General features: G+C 40.0%; 1 protein-coding gene across 1 annotated transcript; it reads left to right on the top strand.

Moving 5' to 3' along the window:
• The first annotated feature begins 4,867 nt into the window (after positions 1-4,867).
• On the top strand, positions 4,868-15,044 carry WNT16 (Wnt family member 16). The gene is made up of 4 exons (XM_037139675.2): positions 4,868-5,006; positions 5,200-5,441; positions 7,282-7,568; positions 14,296-15,044. The coding sequence occupies exons 1-4, from the start codon at positions 4,912-4,914 to the stop codon at positions 14,758-14,760; spliced, it is 1,089 nt and encodes a 362-aa protein (XP_036995570.1). The 5' UTR covers positions 4,868-4,911; the 3' UTR covers positions 14,761-15,044.
• Positions 15,045-15,140: the final 96 nt, after the last annotated feature.

Raw genomic sequence — 15,140 nt, forward strand, 5'->3', positions numbered from 1 at the left:
TATATTAACACTTTATGAGGCATTTTCAGTCTGAATTTCTTATATAAGTAAACAAAACAATTACACATTTGTAGCTGTGGAAATTTGAAAATCAAGCCAGCACCCTACTCCTGCCCTTTCTGTCACTGGTATCTCCTCTGTTGTTTCAAGACTGTCATCCCTTTGGGTTTTTCTGGCCGCCAAAGGACGGCATGACATCCAGAATGCATTCTCGCCTTTGCCTGAGAGCCAGTGACTACAAGCTTGTGCTCTGTCACACACTGGTAGCATCCAGGTGGAATTTAAAATAGAATGGATGGGGACCCAGTTATGTAAAAAGTCACCTCTGGTCTTCTGTTCTGTCATGGGAGTTAAGACCAGCTGGGGAGCTTCTGGTATCAGTTTCCAGTACATAAGTCTCTGTGATCTGCAGCAGAAATTCTTACAACAGGGCCTTTAGAAGTCTCGTCCTCTGATGGACTGCCAGAGGCAGAGTCCAAGGCATATCTGTGCAGACAGACTTTTTGCTGAGTTTCCCAGGGACTGAGAGAAAACTACCAGAAAGAACAGGCTCCTCTGAGTTCTACAGCTAACAATCTACAAATGTCCTGAGCAGGAAATATGATTTGTGGCTAGCCTGAACCATACTTACCTGGTTCACTTAGCCCAGCCAATCAGAGATGACCATTGTCATAGATTCAGTCCCTCAAGAGAGCTCCTTTGAGTGAAATTAATATGCGTGAAATCTGGCTCTCCTCCTCCTAAATATCCTTTTCTAGAATATAACTCAAAACACCTCACTTTTGCCAGAAAAACAAGCTCAAATACATGTTATCTTTGTGGAATCAAGAAGCTATAGATGCTTCAGCAACCTATAAAAATGTGGAGTCACATGCTGCTCCTTTAACAGAACCAATCAAGGTAGCTGGATTCATCATGCGATGCCATAATATCAGCTCTCATTTGTGAACAATTAATGTATGATTTCTGTAGCATTTTACAGGCATGGGCACCTGAAGTTTAGAAAGCTTGCACAGCACAGTAAACACCAGGTCATATTCTGTTAGCCAATTCATATTTTTGTCCTCTTTCCAAACTACAAAATCAAAAATGATAAATAGAAAATGAGTCTCTCACTTGTTGTGAAAGAAGTTAACAGTTTGAAATGTGTAGTTGTGTATATGTTTGGATATTACCGATTTTTAATTTCATTTCTTAACTCTAAATAAGGAGCATCACCTAGACTAATGCACTAGAGATGAATCACTTTATATTAAGAGAGTTCAATTCGATTATGAAAGAGCTCCTCACTTTCATATTCCAGGATAAATAAAATATCTGTAACATAACAATTTCTTTTGTCCCCTAAATAAAATTTCATATGACCTGACAATATTATATTTTAAATTTCAACCATTAAAAAAATTCTGCAATTAAAATAATTCATTTTAATGAAAGTCCAGAAGCAAAAGTAGAACTGAAGACAAGATGAGGGGCAGAAAATTCTATCCTGCACCACCCTGGAAACTGTCAATCAATACTTAGGGTTTCCTCTTCCTGGGAATGCAAATCCACTAGCAAATGAAATCCTCTCCACCACACACACACACACACACACACACACACACACACACACAATCAGTTCCCTCCCTCCAACTCTATGGGAACTCCAGTAAGAGATTCAGATCTGAAAGGAAGCTTTTGAAATTTGAGAAAACTAGGGCTCAAAGTTGAAATTAATAGCTGCCCAAGTCATCCCAGTGCTCTTCCCACTGATCCTCGCAGCCCACAGAAACCAGACAGCAAGACTGGGGAAATGGCAGGACGTGCTTGCAGACTGCCATGGACTTCAGGGAGACCTCCTCAGGTGACCCACCCAGGCTGTGACCTCCACTACCATTTAGCTCAGTGTTATCCCTCACTTTATAACTCATAATGGAGGCTCAATATATTTTTTTCAATAAAAAAATATATAGTTTTGGTTTAGCATCAGGGAACAGAACTCTGATGGAGATATCTGTGAACCATGGAATGCAGAAGAGAAATTTAGACCCCGAGGTCCATTGATCAGAGGTCCAATTAGATTAGGAAAAAATAAAGGATTTGAATTAAGTTATTAAGCAGTATGTTATGGTATAAAGAATAAGTCATCTAAAATAAGATTTTTTTTACTCTATTACTTATTAGCTGAGTGACCTTGAGCAAGTTTCTTAATCTCTCCACATTCATTTCCTTAAGTATAACATAAGTATCAATTGTATGAGCTGAAATGTTGCAAGGTGTGAGAGAGAGAAAGAGAGAGAGAGAAGGGAGGGACAGAGATAGAAAGAAAGAAAAAAACACTGGGGGCACATAGTGGGTTCTTGGCGCACAAAAGTTCACACACAAATTGGGCACTCAAATGTCTGTTCATTTAATGAAATGCCTAGTTCAGCTGGATCAGCTACTGGAAACCAGCTACAGCACCACTCAGGCCCTAAAATTGTAGCTTGTATTAGAAAATGGTTGACCTAGCATTCTTAAACTATAAGAACAGAATACTCCAGTTCTCCTCTAAATGCTTTATCCAAATACCTGCCTGGACAGTGCTGGGTCCCTAGAGAGATAATGAAGGCAACTTACCACCCCACTCCCAAACCAGATTAAGTAATCCTCCTATGTGGTTCGTGGCACACAATACTTCCCCCATTTATCACACTGTATTGTACTTGCCTATTCATTTTCAGTCTTGCCAATCAGGCCATGAACATTAGCTTAGTTTTACCCCTCACTTTTCAACTCATAATAGAAGTTCAATATACATTTTTCAATTAAAAATCCAACAACTTTCTTAAAACATCTACCACTAAAATCAGCGTAAAGTATTGATGTCCTCCACTCTCCCAGTTTTGAGATTGGTTTCTCCTGCCTCCTCCATTCCCCTGAAAAATGCAGTCACTTCTCTAGTTTCATCATTTAGCCACTTAGATATCTGCTCAGAATGTTCCTCATTATGTTAATTCACTCAATAAACTGCATTCTCTCCGAACCAGAATCTCATGTACTGGGCCCAGTGGTGGGGGCACAGCAATGCCTCCTGGAGTGGCTCACAGAATAGTGTCCTGGAGGAAGCCTCTGAGTTTCAGAAAGGCCACTAGCCATTCGCTGAAATCGCTGGACCAATAACTACACCCTATCAACTTGACTCTCTAAAAATTACAATGTGGCTTATAGTACAAGGTGTTCACTCAATAACGACTTGTTGAATAAAGGAGTGAATGCGATGATGAGAATCTCAGTGAGCTTTTATTGCTCTGGGCTAATATAGGAGATTTGCAATAAATCAAATCCTTTAGCTCGAGAATAAAGCAAATAATAAGATCTTTTATTTGAGTAAGTCTGGGTTTTGGCGTCCACTAAGCTGATTTGTGCACGTGAGAATCTACAAATATTTCTTAGGTCCTCTGAGGAGCAGTTGATGCCTCTCGGACACATTTCCTGTCACCAACTAGGTGTGCCAGGGCTTTCTGACAGCACAGCTAAGCCAGCCCCACTTGCCTTCAGAGCTCTCCCTGAGGTTGCAGAACACTAGTCAACTAACCTTAAACTGCCAGGCACCGTAACATTCTGCTTCCCAACTCTCTTTGGCTCTAACGAGTACCTGGCTGGATTCCATACTCTCCTTTACGGAGGACCTCACATTACTTTGTGTTAGACTCCTCTCCATGGCTGGTTTGTGTACTCCAGAGAAAGAATCTTGTCTTTATAATTCCTCACAGTACTGGCCATACAGTAAGTGTTTAATAAGTATGTTTTAAAAATCTGTCTTTAGTTGTAGCCTCTGCCAAAGTCTCCCTGCGAGACATAAGGTAGACTGGAAAGAAGGGTAAGGATAGAGCCCCCTCTATTCTAGAACTCTCTGGACAGCTGTCGCTCACATGCCTTTTCTGTGCTCCATCTTCTGACAGTGCTTTCGAGGATGAAGAATGTGACCCGAACTGGGAAAAGGAAATCACACAACATGATGTAAATATGGTAGGTTAGGTGCTAGGCTGGAACCTTCCATTTCGCTAAATATGAATGCTTGCACAGATGACGATGCCTCCAGCCTGACAGCGTTTCACCCGGCCTCTCAATCTTCCTGACACATGAGACCTCAAGCAGAGTGTTGAAAGGTCAACTTGTTTGGTACCAACTATGACTCAAAAAGATTATTCTCCTGTGAGGTGAAGGAGAGGAAAGAAATGGGGACGGTGAGATTTTCCAGCCACTCCACCCAGAGGGTAATTAATCCAAATGCAGCTCGGATGGGTGGAACTCAAACGTCTCCCATTCCCATTTGATCCTCGATTCCACCCAAGGTTACTAGGACAGAAGCGCCCCTATCAGTCTTAGGGTTGAGTCCCTTACTCTCGAGTAGAGACCCGCTCTGGAAACAGTGGCCGCAGGAAAGGTCATGAACACATCGGAGTCTGGAGGGGCTGGACCCAGCTGAGGACCCAGTGCCTCCCGTGGAGACCGCTCTCAGCCAATGAGATCCTGAGATCTGAGGATGATGAGTGCGGGGCAGCGTCTTGGCCAATCAGGCTCCAGGCGCGGCCAGGGGGAGGAGATGGGAGGAGAGGCCCGGGGCGATGGAGACACAGCTACATCAACAGAAGTTTCTCACCTTGGAGTGCGAGGGACTCTCCCGCATCTCCTGTACATCTTCTCCAGCTAGGCGCGGGAGAAGAGGCTCAAGCTATTTCCTCCACCTCCTCATACTGCTCCCTGCCAGCGATGGGAGGCCGCTGAGAACCCCTACCACTGCTGGCCTCCTTTTTATGTTGTCTGCAGTGAGGAAGAGAACGAGGGACATCTTAGTGCTGGGGAACTGACCTCTGGTCTGGCGGGCCTCTGGGCTGGGAGGGCAGAAGAGGAGTGGCTGGGGCTGGGGGAATCCATGCGGGGGCCATGGACAGAGCGGCGCTCCTGGGACTGTCCCGCTTGTGCGCTCTTTGGGCAGCCCTGCTCGCGCTGTTCCCTGGCGGAGCCCAAGGAAACTGGATGTGAGTATGGGGGCAGCGGAGACGCACGGGGTATGAGACGAACGAGGTACCCAGCCTCGGGGAACTTTAAACTAAGGAGGGAGGGGTACAGAGAGGGGACCCCAGGGCGGATAACCTAATCTTGGGGAAAACATTTGGGATTGGGAAGGACAGCAAGCGAGCGACGTGAGACAGGGTCGGCCGTGTCTTACAGGTGGTTGGGCATCGCCTCCTTCGGGGTTCCGGAGAAACTGGGCTGCGCCAACTTGCCGCTGACCAGCCGCCAGAAGGAGCTGTGCAAGAGGAAACCGTACCTGCTGCCCAGCGTCCGAGAGGGCGCCCGGCTGGGCATTCAGGAGTGCAGGAGCCAGTTCAGACACGAGAGATGGAACTGCCAGGTGGCCGCCGCCGCCCCGCCGGGCACCGGCCCGCTCTTTGGCTACGAGCTGAGCAGTGGTGAGTTCCGGGACCCGCGGGGCTGGCGCGGGACGGAGGACGAGGACTCCTCCAATCTCTGTACCTAAAATAGTGCTTGTGTAGTCCCGTCGCTCTCTAAATTCCAATAGAGGTAATTTCGTGGACAAGAATTGGGAGCTACGGACGCCAGACCCCGGGTGCAGGTGCGGTCCCGAGAGGGTGACTCCCCAGGTCCGGAGCCGGCGCTCGGGGACGCAGCTCCTCCTCCCGCCCGCTGTGCCCCGCTGAGTTGGGGAAAAACTCTGGTACTCCACCCCGCCGACCCCTCGGACCCGTAGGGCCCCCCCTACTTGGGTCGCCAGCTGGAGAAACATGATGTCGGCTGCAGGGAATCCTGCTGCCCCATCTGCTTTGATTTAAGCGGCTCCGCTGATCACCAAGCCCGGGACAAGTGGCTAAACGCAGCGAAGCCTCACCGTGTTTACTGGCTCCTCCGAGCACCAGGTACACGGAATAATGGTGACTTTTAAAAGGGGTTGTCCCGTGCAACCCACCGTGCGGCTAAGCGGGGCACGACCGCTTTGGTTGACCCTGGAGTCTCCTCTCTGCCCTGCTCTGCGCGCAGCCGAGGGCGGGAAGCTGCAATAAAACAAAGTTCCGCTTCCACGAGCCTAGTGACTCGGGAAGGTTAAAGGCACACAGACCCACGGTGGCTCCAGGAATCTTAGTAGACTCACAGAGTTTTAGGACCCGGGCTCTGGAAGATTCGTTGCTTTTCGCATTCATTTCCGTTCGCCCTCCACCTTTGACCCTTCCCCACCGGGTCTCTACGCGCACAGCCGCCAAAGCACCGCCTGGGGCCTGCTGGGTTTTGGCCCGCACACCCTTCCGAAGGAGCCCTGACCCCCCCACGGGGCGAGGGGCGTGGAGCGGGGAGGGATGTGTTCTTCACAGTTGCTGAAATGCAAAGACATCAGCTGTTGAAAAGGGTTATTGGACAACGGGCGTGAAATTGTTTCTACTCCAATCTAAACATCTCGAAAGAGAAAAAAGTCGCCTGCGGAGTCGATTCTAGTCCATTTTATTTATGCCTTAATGAGCCTTTAATTTTCCAATATTTTAGCTCAAACGCTATTGCAGGTGTGCTAAATACACATTCAATAATATTCCATAACATTTTTTGGTGACATTTCAATTATCTTTCATTTTAGTTATCTTTAAGACTGTAAAAGGATTAGCCAGTACTATATAAAAAATACCATGGTTTCATGTTATTCAATAATGTCAGGACTGTTTTTCACAATGTCCTACAAAAGAACAGTCTTTAACGTGAAACTAAATTATAATTTATCAACTGAGTGCTTTATGGTTGGTTTAATTTTAATTTGCTTTCTGGTATGTGTTATTTATGTGAACAAAAATTGCACCCAATTCTTCAGATTGTGTTTAGGGAAAGCACATTTTAAATTTAAAAACAAGTGTAATCTGGACTCTTTGGGAGCATTGTATACCATTTACAGTATCCACTCAAAAGGTTTTTTTTTTTTTAATTTGACATGTATTTATTGAGCTTTAATTGTCCATTAGGCACTGAACTAGATATTGACATACATTTTATATTAAATATTTTTAGGTATGAGAACAATGCTATCTAATATATGACAATCCCCTCAAGCAGGATACTCAAAATTAATGCTGCTTTTTTAAAAAGACTAGAACAATAGGAAATCATCCTTTCTAAATACATATTCATTAAAGCACCCATTGTAAGCAATTGAAAAAGTGCTTCCCTGGCAAGAGGATGAGTAGGAGGCTCTATTATAAATATAAACAGAGAGTAATACGGCTCTTTCATTTAGCGACTTATGTTTTATTCTAGGTACCAAGGAAACGGCATTCATTTATGCCGTGATGGCCGCGGGCCTGGTGCATTCAGTGACCAGGTCGTGCAGTGCAGGCAACATGACGGAGTGCTCCTGTGACACCACCTTGCAGAACGGTGGCTCAGCGAGCGAAGGCTGGCACTGGGGGGGCTGCTCCGACGATGTCCAGTACGGCATGTGGTTCAGCCGCAAGTTCCTAGATTCCCCCATCAGAAACACCACGGAAAAAGAAAGCAAAGTACTGTTAGCAATGAACCTTCATAACAATGAAGCTGGAAGGCAGGTACGTATTAGAAAATGAGAAAAAATCCAGTGCTTTTAGGTCAATAACATGAGGGTTACACTTGTGCATGAATCTGTTCAAGTAGTTTAAAAAAATACCTGCAGAAATATATGTGCATGTATGTATATACATATTATTATACATGTGTGTGTTCTATGTGTAACTGCATTTATATATTTTTTTCTTTCATGTGCCTGTACTGACCACATTGATTTAGTTTAAGTTCTCCATCTGACATGAGTTCAATCTTGTTATAGAATGTGTTTGTGACTGTACACTTCATATACCTAAAACATGAATAATAAAATAACCGATGTACAAGTACCTGTTGGGTTATTTGGTTCCACCCTCTTAGCTGGTTAGTGGCAGAGCCTAAATAAGATCGACAGTATCTGCCTTCCTAGTGGGACTGGGTCAAAGTTCATTTCCTTAAATTTGAACTTATTTTAAATGTATTTCTTAGTGGGCAATGTCACCTAGACATGTTATCAGTTTTGCCTTTCTCTAGCAAACATTCTTGAATACGTTCAGAATAGACAATATTTAACTAATTGTTTTCGTAAAACAAAGTCTTTTAAGGGAAATATATATTTTATTATAAAACTATGTAGGTTCATTGTAAAATTGATATAAATGAAAAGAAGCTATAAGTGTATTAAATATATGGTATTTAAAAGTGTAAAGATTCAGCAAGAGAAAATTTGAAATATCATCATCTAATTAACCTCTTTTATGGATACTGGCTTTTTATACTAAATTTTCTTAAAACTGAAAAATTTGTAACTTAATTTAACTTTTATATATTTATCTTAATGAATATTGACACAATAACATTTGACTTCTGTACTGTAGTTGAATTACTTGGTAATTCATAGTGACTTTCCTAAAACAGCCAAAACCTTTTTATGAATATATATTTTCTATCTTACAATCTTTTCAGAACAGGAATATCAGCACATATTATATATCACTGAACATGCCCAGTAACCTGTGAAAGTCCTAAAGTTGTCATTGCAATCTGTCACATCCTCCTGAAATAAAACAAGCTTCAGTATCTCCCAGGAATAGTTAAAGTGTACGTTGCATTTGTTTTACATTTTTTGGAAAATGAATAAATGGAACCTAATCAGAATAGTTGTGAGCTTAAGCCATTTTTTTTTACTTAACTATTTTGGCTTAAAATACAAAAACAGAAATCTCAATAACTATATCACTATAACACATGAAATTCAAATTTTACTCTTCAATTTGAATATTCAGTTAAAAGGTGCAAAATAGAAAAATAGTAAGTAACTATGTAAGCTTTTTATATTTTTGTTTAAAATTTTTTTAATTTATCTTTAAAATTGTATTGACTGTTTTTTTTTTTTATTTATTTTAGAGAAAGACAGGAAGGGCAGTTGGGGGGGAGAAAGAAACATTGATATGTTGTTCCACATATTCATGCATTGGTTACTTCTTGTATGTGCTCTGACCAGGGATGGAACTTGCAAACTTGGTATATTGGAACAATGCTTTAACCAACTGAGCTACCTGGATAGGGCTTGTTTAGAAATTTTAAAAGTTAATTTACATCACTAAAGTAACTTGCCTAACACTATAATTATGCATATGTATCTTCTCCTTAAAGTTTTACATTAAAATAATAAATAAATTAGTTTTTGCTTTAATTTAAATATTATCCAATAAAGGAATTTTAATGATTTCTAATATATAAATATAAAACAGATTAATTATAATTAACATATGTTCTTTAAAACTCCACAGTTAAGCAAGAAAAAGCACCAAGATGAGTGAAAATAATATATTTTTAAAATAAGAAAACAATTAAATGAATATTTATTATTAATTTTAACCTTATATCTTTTGTAAACATTCTTTAAATGTTTTGTGAGAAATTTTTAAATTTTTAACCAGGAAACAAAACTCAGAAACTCATATTATGATTCTCTTGAATGATGTCAACTTCAAACTTATGAAATGTCCTAAAGTCTTCTAAAATGTATTTTATTAATAATGGTAGGCAGCTATTTAGTTTTATTCTTGTTTGAATTTTTAATTAAATAACACTATTTGTCTTTGTAACTATTAACTTGTGTCTTAAACTATTATTTATATTCTAATTTTATTAAAAACAAACAATTACTCAGCATCAATATTAATCCATTGTTGGCAAAACACCATATCATTATATTCTCTGGTTTTTGCTATTATTCTAATTATGCAGAAAAATTAGCCTATACATTTATACACATTTTATGTAAAATTTAAGTTTTCTACTAAGATTTTAGATTCTTTAAAAGATTTTTGACTTAAATTTTTTTCTCACATGAGTCTAGATGATAACTTAAAATATTAAAAAATATTACCTGGGTATTTTGAGGTGTTTTATGGTTCTTTTCTTCTAAGTATTGCAAAGCAAAGCACTTTTGTATTTTTCTTTCTTTTGCTGGCCAAAAATATAAAAACCACCACCACAACAACAAACTAACCAAGTTTCCAGGTTATTATCTAACATGGGAGAATAATCAACTCCGTTTTTGATACTGGCAAATAGAATTTTAATTTAATGGGCATATTCTGAGCAAAGTTCAAGGTCTGCATTCAATTGATTTGATTTTCCCAGTCTCAAAATCCCAAACTCCAAATGTCGAAAAGCATTCAGAGAAATGTGGGTACTGGCGCTTAGTAGTGCTATGAGCAGGATAGATGATTTTCTAACCGCTGACCTTAAATTCCCACTTGGTTTCTGACACCATTCCTAAAGTTATGACTCCAAGAATAATGTTGCTGAATGGTGATTGGCTAACAGAATGATGTGATGTCTTCCAGGGGCAGAACTTCTGGGAATAATGTGACTTGGAATATTTATGGGTATTTCTTTTGGTGTGCTTAAAATATTTCCATTCTTCCCATGTCCACCTCATAAACTTTTAAGTTTTCCTACCCCATAATTTGTTTTATGATGACTAACTCAGAAAAGTGGGAAGGGCCCAACCCCAAATTTTCATTGACCTGTTTCAAGAATATTTATAAGTATTTGAACAACACATAAGTGTTTTTGCTTTTCAGCAGATTCAAATATATTTTTGGACTAAAAGGCACAAAATGGGTCAGAGGAATAGGAATTCCACATGTATCATCCAATCTTATGTCACAGTTTTCCTAAAAACTTAAACAAATCATCTGATAGTTGACAAAATGAAATGCTCATCACAAAATGTTTCACAACAGTGTTTTGGTCATTTCTGAAAAGTTTGGGTTGAATGACACACTGGAAAACAGTCTCTGCCTGCTGTGTTACCTAAGTCAAAGTTGTGGGACCGTCACTCCTTAGCCCACTTCTCAGTTTCCATTTTTTTACCTTTAAGTATTATGATTTGCCTTTCATATTTCACTTCATTAGAAATGCATCAAACCAAAATTTAACACAAAGGAGCCCAGTAGATTAAATGTTCCCCTCCTAATTGCTCTCCCATAGTTTGAAAATATTCCACCCAAATGGGCACATCTGTTTGCAATAGTTAACAAAACATTCCTCTGTTAATATCGTTATAAACCTTAACAACTCAACTAAAGTAGAGAAAGGAATTTTCTCATAACCACATACAACTCATTCAGTTGCTATTCTCTTACTTTTCCCGTCCCCCCAAAATGGCTGTGCTATCACTGGGGTTGGGAAAGGCTATTGAGCATTAATTAAGAATCCTAGCTAAAAATCTCCAGAATATACTTTTTTTGAAGTGTTCATGAAATTTTATTAAATATAGTAGCATTTTTCTCTTCTACTAAAATTATCCAGCTTCATATAAAGATTTTATGTCATGTAACACCAATTTTCCTTATGTATGACAAATGTCTTAGCCACACTGTTTATTTTTCTGTAAAACTGGAATAATAAGTACATGTTTATAACTACCTACATTTCTTCCTATAAAACTAAATTAAGTAAAATATTTATGCAAATGTACTCTGAGACCACTAAGCTCCATAGTTTGTGTATGTGTGTGTGTGTGTATCTGCCTTGAACTCTGAATTTCATCAAATTTTTGTAGAAGTCATTACATTGATTTATTTTAATTCCTGTCTGTCCAAGTTTTTTTCTTGGATATATCATTTAAATTGCAGGTCAAGTTATTCTCCTTGAAGTTGATTTGTCTTTCTACCTAAGAATAAGTGTATGTAAGATAAAAACACTCTTTCTTTTTTAATACTTATTGATAGAAACCAAAAAAGTAATAGAATTAAAAAGTAATCAAATGCAAGTTCTTTAAAATGTTAACCCTGAAAAGTTATAGTTAACTACAGATATTTAACAGGGCTAGCTTTCTAAGGCAGGAAAATCCCTTCAAAGTTTTGACAAATTCAGCAGATTATATCATTGAACTTGAAAGTCAGTCTCTCTTTATCTTTCAAACCTGTAAGGCAGTGTGTCACTCTTATGGACTCCCACTGTCAATCAAGTTCTTCCAATACCATTGGCTTGCCAGCAGTGACTCTTGTTTTATTACTTCTTCCCAATTCGGATTACCAATAGAGGTTGAGTTAAAACCATTTCAGAGAACTAGACTAATTATTCAATAAGTTTTTGGTGAGTATCTATTCTGCCTGCTACACTTTACAAGTTGGCAACAACCATACGTGATATTTGAACTAGTTCGTAAAAGAAAAAGTCAACTCTTCAATCATGATCCTGAGCTAAGGGCAGTGTTAAATCACTAGGTGATGGCTATAAGGAACGTTGATCAGATTTAAACACATAAATATACATCTTAGATTTGGGGTTTTCTTTGGGCAATTTGTTTTGTTATTACCTAGCATTGATTGAGCCCTTTTTCTCTTATGTTTCAGGCACTTAAAATCTGCACAGAAGTAGGCAAACTGCATTAATTTTAACATTTCTGTGCCTAGAGACATTTTAAACAATTGAAGGCTTTGTGAATGTCAAATGCACTATATTTAACCAAATAAGCCTGTGTGCCATACTTTATAAATTGCTTTCATATTATTGAAAGGTACCGTTTTGCCTGAGTTAATAAGAAGTACACATATCTATTAACTTCTCAGGTTTGTGAATTCAAAAAGCACATTCGCATATGTGCTGCCGTCTGTAAAGAACAGGGTTTAAATATTACTCTGTTTATTATTTTAAACACCAGTAAGAAGTATCGAATATTGCCTAAATCAATGCCATATGCTCTCATTCAGGTTGCAAATATTATAAACTGTTTGAAATATTCTGTCTAATTAGATGTTCAGAAACTTTGGTTAATTTGTTAGGAAATGTAACATCCCCAAACATGTCAATGTCAGGTTTGGTACAAAAGGAATAGCAAACTCTAAAGCTTGTCATGTTATCGTTTTGGTAAGAACTGTAAGTGGAATTTAGGCTGTGGGTTTTTTTCTTTATTTGGCGAGATTACACACACAATTTCCTAGTTACTGAATGGAGAGATCAATTTTTCACTTTACCCAGCATGCTGACAGACGTCAACTCTACAGTTAGCCCTGACGATTTATTGATCTGCTCTGCCATCCTCTGGAGGTTGCGGGAAGCTATGCTGACTAGCCTGGTATGCAAGCAATTAAGAGCCCCAAAACTTTTTAAATCTCCTTATTGTTTTTGCACTGTTTGCCCTATTTGAAGTTTATCTCCATTTTTACTGTACCTTCTTCAGAGAAAGGGGGCATTCATTTAGACCTTCATGTGTGCCAGGCAGTGGGCTTTTACAGATATTTGTAATCTCATTTAATTTCTCAGTCTACATAAACTAAACTCAGCACACAGAACTAAAAAAAAATACATAGATATTAGCCCCTTTCTGTGTTAGAATGGTGTTACTAATCCACTGAACACAGGACATATGTTTTGAAATAATTTTCCAGAGGAGGGGAAAAAATTTTCTGGAAAATCACACTCTTCAGCCCTTTTTTCTTTTTATCCAACTTAAGTTGATGAGTCAGGGTTTCTCATGGGATCTGTGACCAGGGAATAGCATCTCCCCCAATCTCCATGAATGTAACCGTCTGCTACAGTGGTCACACCTGAGAACTCTCGTTTCAGTCAGTAGGTCTCATCCCTTCGTGAGCATCAGAATCATCTGAGCAGCTTTGTAGAAATACCATTACCGACCCCCCACATCAGCTAATTAAATCAGAATCTCAGAGGCCTGAGCATTGTAAGTTCCCCCAAATGTTTTCATGTGCTATGTGAGTTGAGGATGACTCCTCTATCAGCGCTTCTCAAATTCTAATGTGCATATTGAAGTCCCCTGAGGATCTGATTAAAATGCAGATTCCGATTCTGAAAGTGCGCCTTTTCACGAGTGACGCTGTCATTGCTGGTCCCCTGAGCACACTCAGGAGCCAGGTGCTAAATGGTATCAGGAAATGGAGACATGCGTGAACATCCCCCCCACACCAAAAATTAGATGAGAGATTAGAAATAAAATAGTTTTTCTTTGTTATCTCAGATCATCTCTAATAACAATATTAGCCTGGTCTACTACCTTAAATTTGACATGGAAAGTTTTGCTTTAAAGGGTCAAGAGAAGGACAAAACATTTGAACCCTCAGCAATCTGAAAGACCCTTTATGTTCAAAATCATCATTTTTATACAGGAGGAAAAAGACCTAGAAAGATAAGTGATTAGATTAGTTTGCATCTGTTGTTGAGTAAAAGCCCTTTATGGGTGACATTTGACTCAATTCCTATTGTTTGTTTCAGGCTGTTGCCAAGCTGATGTCAGTGGACTGCCGCTGTCATGGGGTTTCCGGCTCCTGCGCTGTAAAAACATGCTGGAAAACCATGTCTTCTTTTGAAAAGATTGGACATTTGTTGAAAGATAAATATGAAAACAGCATTCAAGTCTCAGAGAAAATCAAGAGGAAAATGCGCAGGAGAGACAAAGACCAGAGGAAAGTACCCATCCACAAGGACGATCTGCTCTACGTTAACAAGTCTCCCAATTACTGTGTAGAGGATAAGAAGTTAGGGATCGCAGGGACACAAGGCAGAGAATGCAACCGCACGTCTGAGGGTGCGGATGGCTGCAACCTCCTCTGCTGCGGCCGTGGCTACAACACCCATGTGGTCAGACACGTGGAGAGGTGTGAGTGTAAGTTTATTTGGTGCTGCTATGTTCGCTGCAGGAGGTGTGAAAGCATGACTGATGTCCACACTTGCAAGTAACCACTCTATCCAGCCTTGGACAATACTCCTCAGTGACAACAGCAGAGTGCCGCTGTGCAGGGCTGGTGAAGCCCACTGCCCTCAGAATCCCCAAAGCCTTGACCCCCTCTCAGAGTTCCCTTTACCTTGTCCATGTCCAGTCAATCACACACTGAGCATGTGCATTCGGAGGGATTCTGCAAGGTTTAGGTTCATATTTGGGTGATCTGGAAAATATATATTGACATACAAGGAATTTGGCTCCTAACCAACAAAGAATCAGAAAGAACCTTTATGCAGAAAGACTGGTGCATCCTCAAGATAAGATCCTTGACTATGGAACTTAGTTATGGAACTCAGTAGTGGTGGGTGAATATCAGTCACTTCTAAAAGACGACTCT

This window comes from Artibeus jamaicensis, unplaced genomic scaffold (genome assembly GCF_021234435.1).
Source record: "Artibeus jamaicensis isolate MK-2021 breed Jamaican fruit bat unplaced genomic scaffold, CSHL_Jam_final contig_540, whole genome shotgun sequence".
NCBI lineage: Eukaryota > Metazoa > Chordata > Mammalia > Chiroptera > Phyllostomidae > Artibeus > Artibeus jamaicensis.